At 36.6% G+C, this 11,760-nt stretch overlaps 1 protein-coding gene across 4 annotated transcripts; it reads right to left on the reverse strand.

Annotated features, from left to right (window-relative positions):
- Positions 1-688: 688 nt before the first annotated feature.
- On the reverse strand, positions 689-11,273 carry LOC109219174. Of its 4 annotated transcripts, none has more exons than XM_019383608.1 (9): positions 11,014-11,273; positions 9,788-9,861; positions 9,579-9,680; positions 3,366-4,744; positions 2,577-3,263; positions 2,413-2,496; positions 2,238-2,313; positions 1,794-2,110; positions 689-1,250 (listed from the first exon to the last, which is right to left on the reverse strand). In XM_019383608.1, the coding sequence occupies exons 4-9, from the start codon at positions 4,689-4,691 to the stop codon at positions 1,041-1,043; spliced, it is 2,700 nt and encodes an 899-aa protein (XP_019239153.1). In that variant the 5' UTR covers positions 4,692-4,744; positions 9,579-9,680; positions 9,788-9,861; positions 11,014-11,273; the 3' UTR covers positions 689-1,040. The 4 variants fall into 4 exon arrangements, with proteins under 4 accessions (XP_019239153.1, XP_019239152.1, XP_019239151.1 ...); XM_019383607.1 differs by having other exon boundaries at positions 9,765-9,861; XM_019383606.1 differs by lacking the exon at positions 9,788-9,861.
- Between the last annotated feature and the right edge of the window lie 487 nt (positions 11,274-11,760).

Below are 11,760 nucleotides of genomic sequence, written 5' to 3' on the forward strand. Positions count from 1 at the left end.
ACATTGTCTAATTTGTTTGGCACTTTTTTGATTATGCTTCACAAAAAATCAAGCAACGTTGTAAGCCGCTTCATATGGAACCACCAAAAAAATAACTCCGAGAAATTCAAAAAGATCAGAAAAATTTGAGATAAAAAAATTCGAGTTTTGTTGGATTGATTTGGTTCATAGATATAGAAAACTGACATAATTAATTTGGTTTTATAAATAAAAATGCGAACCAACTCGAGCTGTGCACAACCCTACTCAAGGCCATGACTTCTATAATTATATTTCTCTCGTTCTAGCTTCTTATTTGATCAGTATAAATTTTTTTTTGGCTTATAAATGATAAAATTTATTATTTATCTATAGATACGCCCCTGGTTGGTGGTATAAAATAATACGCCAATTAGTGTATTAATTTATACAAGGATTAGTTATACATGCGTTAAAATAGAAACCAAACATTGGATAAAGTAATACCAAATAATATACCATCATTATTTTCCTTATACATCATACAAACAACCCCTAAAAGATCATAAAAGTCATTCAACGGGGTTAGCACTTTATTATTAGTTAAGATGCTTCGCAAGTTTGTTATAATCCTTCAATTATGTTGGCAACTTTAGTGTTCCAAATTTTAGATGTCTTTGTTTAGGTCAGAGGAAAAAGCCCTTATCCAGAAAAAAGTCGAGAAGTAATATCAACAAAATTGAAGGAAAACTGAATAAGAGCAAACAATGACTAAACATGAACAGTGAGCGGTCAAGAAACGAAACGTACTTTTGACATGTACACTCCAGTGCCCTCCTGTAGTGCTGATCTCTAACTTCTACACAGGCTCTTTCCAACTTTTTCCCCCTTTCCCGTTCCCACTCCCCCAACTCGCAGTGCACTTTTTGCCCAGAAAGAGATTGGGACTGCAGAGTTTCAAAGCCATAGCAGATTGGGACTGCCGTTACTGCTAAAGGACTTGCGATCATAGAATACATTGCCAGTACTTGAGGGGTACCATGCATGTTAACTGCTGTGCATTTGGGTTCTGGTTCAACACTCTAATCGCTCAACTCATTATCAAGAAAATTGAGATCAGAATCATCGTCTGTAGCTGTACCAGTATTATGAGGATTAACTTCTAGGGGTTCTGCTTCACCAGATAAAGTTACCATCTCCAATGATCCCTTCCTTAAGTCTGCATTTCCACCATCATGGTCCATGAAATCATTCTCATACTCACCCAGTTCCATTTCATTAAAAAGCACTTCCTGCAATATAATCCAGTTGATAAGATCACAGAAGTAACCAAAAGAGTTAGCTGTGTCAAGAGAGGGAACTAATAGTTAATAAGACGAGAACTGAGAGCATTCTAATTTGCTAAGTGACAATCAGAAACCCTCAACAATCCTCATCCTACTTCAAACAAAAAACTCCTAAACAAGGGTGCAAAAGAATAAAATAAAGGGGATCATTTGCTGAGTTTCCCACTCCCCACCCCACCTGACCACTATATTAAGTTTTTATTCTGCCTACAAGCATATTTAAATTCTCGGATGATGTTACAGCTCCATACCAGAAGATACAACTTATTACATGAGGTATCAGACCTAGTGTATTACTAAAAGAGAAGTAGGAAACTCAAAACTAGATGGTTGGACTAATTTTATTTGTAAACTAAGTCCTCCATTCCAAAGAAACCGGTAATACAAAAATGTCTATCTCAATGGTAATGCAGAGTTGTCAATAAAGCAAATTGTCAGACTACTGTCATCAATTGAACTCTTCAGAGCAGAAAGTTGCTTAATTAGTACCTCATCGTCTTGCAAAACTGGTTTCTCTGACTCTACAATCCAATCATACAGCAAATTTTCTTGCAGAACACTATCGAGGAAAATTGGATCATAGGACATTTTCCTTATCTGACGGTCCCTAAGTCTCAGGTTATAGTGGACGTATGTGACATCGTTTAATCTTTTCTGTGCTACACGGTTGTGCCTCTGACTGTGGATCTGATCATATAAACTCCAATTATGCTCACACCCAAAAGATGAACAAGTCTGACTAAGTATTCGTACAGCTATACGTTGGAGCTCTAAACAATTTATCCCATGTTGTTGCCACCAAGCAGCTACAAAAACATATTTACTGTCAGTATAATTTGCAGTGGGGAAGTGTTTTAGATTGTTATCCACATAAACTGTGGAGAACAATTTTGTGACATTAGAACTGAGAGAATGATTACTCATAATATTTACCAGGATTAAGCTCCGTTCTGGTGCTAAGTGCCAAATCTGTTCCAAAATCAGCTTTAGCAGAGTTGAAATCTGATATCTGAAAGATCACATCAAACAAATAATTACACACATAAAATAGACAAAGAAGTTTATTATCCAAACGGGAAGGGTATGAAAACAAAAAAGGAATCCTCACTTGCATGGATGCAGAAATTCTTCTTGCATTGTCTGGCTCCAATCGCACAATGCATGCATTCAGTCCACGTACAACCTCTGGATGCTACAAGTATACACACATTCAGAAAAAGGTATAACTGAAGTTGGACTGCAAAAAATTCCGAAGTAAGAGTTCTCTCCTACCGGAACAAAATCAGGACGATACCGGTATGATGGATTCAGAAAGTGTGCTGCTAGATAGAGAGGATGATGAGATAATGAATTCCAGTGGCTGTCTATGATATCCAAAATGTTCCGATATTTGCCCTCATCGTCATTATGATTGGTTTTGACAGCAAGTTTTGCCTGGTATACATTGTTGTAAATGAAGGGTATTGAATGGCTTTCGTTGCAATTGATTTTTTGAAGCACTTCTAAAATGGGATCCACTGATTTCCTAACATACTGCATTTTCCTCCAGAAGGTGGCATTTAGTACAATTTTCTCCACCTCTTTACCATCTTCCAGCTTTGAATACCGGGACGAAAGCCATTTATTTGACTGGAACATCCTCTTAAGACCATTTCTGTGGTCCAACAAGCTCTGAACAGTAGTGAAGGTTGAAGAATATCGAGTAAAAGAGGGTTTTAAGAGTTCCTGTCCAGCTGTAAATTCTTTTTTCATGAGACTTAACAACCAGAAACTATTGTAAATGAACTTGGTGATTTTCTGGCCTTTTTCCATGCATTCTCTGACCCATTTTATTTTCACAAAGTCTTCAAGGATGCGATCAATACAATATGCAGCACAAGGAGTCCAAAATAAATTCCTTCTTTTCTCTTCAAGCATCTTTCCAGCAGCTTGATAATTCGGATTATTCTGAGTTATCACCTATGTATATATATTTTGCGCACATAGTGGGGTAGGAGAGTCAGGTGATGCAAGATCAAAACTTAAGAAAAAAAAATGAGATGGAAGAAAGCAACACCTTACCTGCACGACATTTTCCTCGCCCATGTCTTCCACCACTCTGTCTAGCAGCTTAAAGATATATGTTGCATCTTCAACTACATCAGTGGCATCAACCGAGCAAACAAAGTACATACCATGGGGACAAGAAACCAGAACATTGATTAAAGTTCTACCCTGTGTATCTTGCCAACTGTCAGCCAAAATAGAACAACCTGTCACAGCCCAGGAAGCTTTGTACTCAGAAAGATAATTTCTGATGGATACGATTTCATCTTGTAGAAACCGTCCAGATAATACTCGGCTAGAGGGTCCTACTAGACCTTCTCCATATTGACCAACCAATTCCAGCATTTTCTGGAAATAAGGAGAGCTTGCTGCATGTGGAGAAATTCCAGCATGATAGAAGAACTTGCAAATTGAAGATATGACTTCCTTGCGGGATTTTTTATTTGAACATACTTTCACCTGTTTTCCAGAAGCTTGAAATAGAGACTTTGACTCTCTTGTACCCAATGTATCATACTTTGGCCTTTTTAACAAAGATTCAGACCCAATACCAGGAGACATTCCTTTGAAACTTCTCCTACAGCCTCTGTCCAGTCTTTTATCTCCAATCAAAAGTTTTTCATTACTCATATGGTGGTGTAGTGCCTCTTCTTCTTGGTCTTCGTCTTCCTCTTCATTATCTGAGTTCATATAGAAGGATGATAACTCTTTAGTATGAGGGCGTCTATGCCTCCTTCCTGTACGATGCCACTTCATGTTCTCTTTTATTCTAAGATATACTTCCTCAGGAGCACTCTTACAGGATGCAACTTCTCCTGGTATTCTCGCTAGATGTTGCTTAAACCGATTGATACCTCCACTGACTATTTTTTCACAATAGTTGCATTTTACCTTTTTCTTCCTCTCATCCTGAGGGACGCCGTGTTCCCAACCAGGATCAACATACCCAAGTGATCGAAGAGGAGTCAAATTTATAACCAATCCCTTGTCATTCATCAACTGCTTCCCTTTACTTCTATACCCTATGTGATCTTCCTCCTCGGCATCATCACTGGCATGAAAATTTAAATATGCTTGTTCATCATATTCAACATGCCTTGGCTTCTTACTTAATCGACACCCTTCTAGATTTTCTCTCATTTGCAGGCATACATCCTCAGGAGCCTTGTCACAATAGGTTACCTCACCAGACACTCGCGCTAAATGTTGTTTCAATCTGTATATCCCACCACTTACAACTTTCCCACAGTAATTACATCGAACCTTCTTTTTCCTCTCATCCTGAGCAATACCATGCTCCCATCCAGGGTCTACATAGCCAGTTGATCGAAGTGATGCCATATCTCCAACCACTTTGAGGTCTCTCTGTCTGTTTTAGTTGAATAGCTATCTCCCTGCAGGACAAGAAGCAGAAAGGGTATGAAAGGTTATCATACCTACTGAAACAGATGGTACAAATGTGGGACAGGGAATATCCATAAAGAAAGATAGAAGGATAACAGAGTGTACACGTATTCGAACTCAAACTTAATCTTTACATTATTCACGTTTTATTAATAAGTCCAGTATAGTACATCTACACTCTTTATGTTCTTGCATTTAAAGCGTCAGCCGATTTAACAATTTGACCTGAAGGACAAACTGGAGATACGTCATATTTTTTGCTGATTGCTATGCTACATGTACATCTGAGAGACGGGAAGCTCCATCTCCATACAACAGAAGGCTGGAAAGTTGGGGCATTTGAGGTTTCATGTCTGTCAGGAAATAAAGGGCAACTAAGACACTGTACTGGGCTTTCTTATTAGTCCATCTCACCCAATTAGGATAGCAGTGGCATAAGAATTCATGAAACAAAGAAATCAGGAATAAACTCTGATAACCAGGCATCCTAGAAATGACTAAGTTGCTCCAGAACCAATTTTTTTAGTTGTTTAGTTTTAAAAAATAACCCAAAACCAATCAAATAACACCAAAACCAGTAGGTCAAGGTTTTAGGAAACCAACCAAACCTCTTTTTAGCCCAAAACTGGCATTTTAAGTTGTTACTGGTCCTCCCTCTAGCCCCACCAAGCACCTATAATTCAAGACCGGCTCTTTTTCTTCCCCTCCCTCCCCACCCCATTTCGTTTTCCTCTCCCCTTCGTTCAATCAACATGGTTGGAATTGGTTTTTTTTCTCTCTTTCAGCTATTCATAAGTATGCTTAATCAAGTGTGCTAAAACATTTTAACCCTATGAAAGTGTCTTCAAGTGTCATAGAGTTACAGTAATATTTTTTCGAAAGTTGGATTTTAGAACAACAAAATCCAAATACAACAACAGTAAACCCGGAAACATATAATTATTTTCTGAAAACCAAATTCACAATGATTCTCCAGAAACCAATTCCTATATCAGATGAAAACAGCCCCCAAGATTTTCACAAATTCTTCCATATTCCTCGAAGCTAAAACACCATTGGAAGTCCCACAAGTAATGCACATATGAAAATAAAAGATCATACAACTATCCTACAACCTAAAATTTCTGTTTCTTCCAGACACGTGCTAAATAAGGAAATACAATAGATGCTAACACCAGTTACATCATGCATGCTAGCATGAGACCACTATCTGAATATGACAGTCACTAATATTGAAGAAAAAAAAGAATAATCAAGTTAAGCCCAATAATGAACAAAAAGCAGAAATTGAATGATGAAAGATCTGTATAGACTTTATTACAATTTGAGGAAAGTAATAGAACGTGGGGAGAAGTTTGTCTGGGTGGAAAATGAGCTACTCTCTATACAAAATCGTCTCTTTAGCTTTCAAGAATGAATGGAGTAAAATTTTACCATGATTTGTTCAAAAGAAATTTTAAGATTTAGATATAGATAATGTCTTAAAAAGCAAAAAAAAGATGCAGATAATTCCATATTGTACAATTTTTTCAGGTATTCGTACACATCAAAATATCAGTCAACTAACGAATTTATCCACGTTTTTTTATAAGGACCGACAAATTTATCCATGTAAAATTTCACCTAGGAAACGGGTCAAAATGAGACTATTCAAAAGTGAGTTTCAGATTCCATCAGTTAGCAAAGGGCCAGAAAACTGATAAAGATTCATTTGTTGATAGTATAAACAGAGAAAGGAAGTACCACCTGATCAGCCTGGATAGGGTGTCACAAACCTAATTAGCGCTAGCGGGTTGGGCATCCACAAAATTGGATACATAAAATCGAGCTAATTGGAAAATTAGTTATGGTGATTTTGGCAATATGGAGAAAGATAAGTAATATGAAGTATGGCTCTTACGGTTTGGACAAGATTCTCACTTGGAAACAGCCAACAGATACAGTTTAGACTTGATGTATGGTGTGATAACACCACTTTGGACATGTTCTCTATTACGACTAACAAGAGGGTCCTAAAGAAATGGAATACAATTAACAAGAGAGGTATATGTTAGAAGAAGCGGAGGATTGGGAACTCAAGGAGGTGGAGGCTAAGCCCCCGTTTGGCCATACATTTTGCCAAGATTTATCCAAAAAAAAAAATTAGCAAAATATGTTTGTTTATAGATTTTATCCATGTTTTGGCAAATTTTAGAAACAAAATTCTCAAATCTCAAAACTAGCTCTAGGCCTGTTTTTGGCCCTAAACATCATTATTGGATTTTTTAACAATTTAAAAATTACCCCAAACTTTTGTATTTTATAAAAAGCCCACCATCTATTATGACCCAACTAATCACCAGCTAATTACGAACATTTTTTTTTTTTGAGAAGGTAACAATTACTATCATTTTCTTTTGGACTGATAGATCTTGTAATATTATTGCAATTTGATGAACTATAGTGGCTAGTAATTGTGTTATTAGCAGTTGATATTAAAATATCAGGTTATGGTTTTAAAATAGAAAGTACTCATTCTGTAAAACAAAAATATTTTTTCTACATCATGAAAAAGAAATTATTTTGTTGAAATGAAAGAAATAATTTTTTCTACAACATGAAAAGAAAATACTCATTTTGTGAAAAAACAAATACTTTTTCTGCAGCATGAAAGGAAATACTTATTTTGTTGAAATAAAAGAAAATACTTTTTCTACCGCATGAAAAGATAGTACTCATTTTGTGAAAATATTTTTCCTACATCGTGAAAAGAAAGTACTTATGAAATTAAAGAAAATACTTTTTCTACATCATAAAAAGAAAAACTCATTTCTTTGAAATGAAAAAGTAAATACTCTTATCTACAAGATGGAAAAGAAAGTACTCTAAATAATATTTCTATTTAGGGTGGGGGTGGAGGTTTGGGGGGTAGGGTGGGGGTTGGGGTGGTGGAAGGTGGGTTGGGGATGGGTGGGAAGTTCTAATTTTACTATTTTTTTATTATTCTGATCTTTATTAGTATTATAAGATAAACAACTATCAAATAAAGTTCTAAATCTAAATTGAGGACAGAAATTATTAGACATGAATTGACATTTATTCCAAAATATAAGAGAAGAAGCAGCATGAAAAAAGGAAAAAAAAATATCATCATCAAACCATTCTAAAATGATACTTGCGAAAAATAAAAATAAAAATCATTGTTATATATGTGACTATATTTTATATACGCTTGTTTAAAAGTTGAGAATATTACAAATATTTGGGTCAATTTGGGCAGATTAGGTTACAACTCATTGTTTAGCCCATCTTGACACATCCCTTCTTAACCCAAGTGAACTTTGGGCAGGGTTGCGCGATCCATTTAATGAGTTAGCCGATCTTGATCAGCCCATCTGCCACCCCTCCTCAACTATACCTGTTGCCTCCCACCAGCACAAGTATTGGGGTAACTCTATCCACCAAACGTTTAGGTAGATAAGAAGAAATCATCAAGCAAGGGAAGTGGCAATTTCTCATGGTGTACAACATGGAATGCAATTTAACAACCGACACTTTGAGGAAATAAAGTTTCATAATCGTTACGTGTTTTTGCAAGAATCACGGGGAAAACATAAACCACCTATCCTTACACCATCGCCTTTACACGGAATTATGGGTGTTAAAATTCTTTATCTTTATCATCAGCTACCTTGTACAATAGGATCCACCATAGTGTGACATTGTAACAAATTACAGCTGAAGCTATTAGGTGTCTCTCACATCATATTTAGGTGAAGACCTATAAGAATTGTGAGAACCACTAAGATATAACGACTTGGTGATTTGATGAATACAAGACACATCTTAGGTGTCAAATGCAATACATATGATATTCATCCAATGCGGAACAATCTTACCTAGGAACTTGACAGTTCTAATATACTAACACTTCTAACATTCTATCCAATGTGGGACAAGCAACATAGACTAGTAGGCATATGATATTTAACTCTACAAGACTCTTCTGATACCATTTGAGGAATATGAGAAGAAAAAAGGTTATATTGATGACTTGATCAGTTCAAGACACACCTATTTATAGGTATCAACCCCAATGCACGTACTAGATTTGTTCAATGTGAAAAAATTTCCAAGCCTAAGAACTTGACCCTTCCAATATTCTAACACTATAGATTCGTGTATCCAACCTTTAATGTAACCAAACAAAGCTCTGCCATATAGATTGGGATGTGGACCAGTACCTCCTATGAGTCCTTAAAACCCCTTATTTTTCTATGTTTGTTCCATATATTTCTTTTTTTGATGAGTAATAAAGGAATATAATTGATGTGAAACAAACCAGCATTAGGGAAATGTTGGGCCAGTGTTTGTATCCATATTAAAGATTTAGAAAAGAAGGAAAAAGAAAAGGGGGATATCTTTTTTTTGAGAATGGTAATATGAAAAGGGGGATATCTAGCAGAATAGAAATGTATGTATGAAATTGAATTCAACTCCTTATCCAACTTCTAGCTTGAAGCGTACTAATCTGGTGATTTTCCTTGTGGCGATCACACTTCCACCTTGAATTCTTAATCAACCGGCAGAACTAAGATTTATGGAATTCGAATGACAAAATGAACCCTTTCAAAGAAAATGAAACTTGCTTCAGAAAGGACATAAATTCACTTATGCCAGAAGGAAAAAGCAGGAACTTATGGAGTTTTCACGTAAGATAAGGTCATTCAAATTTAATGTTCCACTACAGAAAGCTTCATCACCGAGGAAAAAAAAGATAGTTTACAAAATGAAGCAATGTCCACTTAATTTTGCAACTCAAAGAAATGGATGCTAAAAGCTTACAATGATTCCTAATTCTCTTGAGAGCTTCAGTACATCGAGTCCAACTGGATTATTCTTGCCCTCAGGAATTATTGTCTTCATAATATACCAGTCCAATTGTGCCTACAAATATCCAGAAACGTACAGATTCAAGATAACTAAATAATGGACCTCTAAAATTGATTGTGAAAGCTAACCACTACCTACCTTAGGACATTCAAACTTCTTACCAGGAATACAGTGTCAATGACATTTACCAATCACTTGCTAAGATACACCATGTATTGCCCACTCTAGATAACGCCTGGCAGATACACTTAACATTCTAACAAATGTAGAATACAAGTTTCTTTTTTCTTTTTTTGTAAGAAAACATAGAATAGAAGTCTTGCTCATTTTGTTTCCGAACTTTCAACAATATTAAGCTTAACACATCATATAAACAGAAGAGAAGAATGGAAGGTTGCTCCATGTCTACATTCAACTCAGTCAGAAGATAACTTGAAATTTCACTGGAGCAAGGACAAGGAAACCCGAAAGCAAAACAGCAAGGAACTTTTGCGCATGCTACGATGATGCTATATCACCCTACCTTGCACCATACCAGACATATATAGTCTCAAGTTTTACGAATGAAAGAGAGTGCAAAGTTAGCAAATTTACACTAATGTGCGCCCAAAGAGAGACTCTAAAAACATATCAACACTGACGATTAAACGGGGCTTCTATTCAGTAAAGCCTATAAGCACGCAACCATAGTTGCTTTTGAGCCACACAACTGCAACTGGCTGTTTTTTTTTTTCGTTTTTTTTCTTTTTTTGAATGACCGAGAAATCTGTCAGGGGCCAACCCTTAGGACCACCTGCAGCCTTTGAAACTCGAAGATAAAGGGAACACCCCCTACCCTTCTCCACCAAAATACCAGGCTTAGTTTGCATGGTGCTGGGCTCGAACCTGTGACCTAAGTCAAAAGTCTCTCAACATTTACCACTTGAACTTAGCCTGGGGGCAAAAGTAATGTGACTGGTGTTCATCAACCATTACTAAATACTTCAGCGAGGAAAAAGGTGTTCAGCAAGGATTTTCTTCAGTAAGCTTCGCATACATGTGTCAATTGACCTCAACGGCAGATTTGCATCAAAGCTTACAAAAATTGTTGAAACCCCCTGTCTCACCCCATTTGCAGCTACTGACTCATGTGTGGAAGAATTCGCCAAAGAACACATTCAGTAAAGCCAAGCAAGAGAATATAAAGTGTAACATGCAATTTTAATAAGATAGTATATTCAAGGCCCTACATAAAACCAAGAACTGAGCATATTTATAACAGAAGCATAGCTGAGCTGTTGCTAGCAGCTTATTTCTTCACTGAAACAACATGATCTTTTATAGGGTTTGGAGCAATCAGATTTTCGAAGTCAAGAAACATAGCAAATTCGCAGATTTGAAGAATTACCTGAACAAAATCCCCAAAACTAGCATTTCAGAATAACGGACACCAAGAAAGCAAAGAGTTGAAGAGAAACCGGTGGGGTATTGTTGCTAAAGAAAGAAAAATGAAACGTTTTTGGGTGCTGTCTTGACCTGAGGTATGTAGTGGTGGGTCGTGTGTGGGTGGGGCGAAACGAGCTGGATCACCTTCAGTGAGAGAGAGAGAGAGACAGATCGGAAACTATTACTCTAATCACATTTTCGTCCCCCAGAACTCTACGCAAACATATACCTCAGGGTCGTCTGCGGGATTAGGCGTGGATTAAATTTATACTAAAAATAGCACGGTCTAGCCAGTTTTTATTCAAAAATAGCCAACATTTACCAAGACAATAAAAAATAGCCACTATTTTGCTGCAACAGAGACCGGTCCAACGTAATATACTGGAGTTCGGTGCACTTGTGTATGAACTTCCAGCATAATATGCTGGACCGGTATACTTTGCTGGCTCTAGTCTAATATACTGGAGACTGGAGCATCGGTGCTCCAAACTCCAGTATATTATGCTAGACCGGTATATTATATTGGAACTGCAGTATATTATGCTGGAGTATTTTTCTGGAATTTGAACAGTGTTTTCGTTCAAATTTATCTTTACAGGAAAAATGGCTAAATTTCGATTACTTTTGAAACTGGGCTAGTTTTGGACGACCACTTGTAAATCTGGCTACTTTTTAATTTCACTCTCTTTGGTTGGTAGTATAAACTTAT

This window comes from Nicotiana attenuata, unplaced genomic scaffold, assembly GCF_001879085.1.
Source record: "Nicotiana attenuata strain UT unplaced genomic scaffold, NIATTr2, whole genome shotgun sequence".
NCBI lineage: Eukaryota > Viridiplantae > Streptophyta > Magnoliopsida > Solanales > Solanaceae > Nicotiana > Nicotiana attenuata.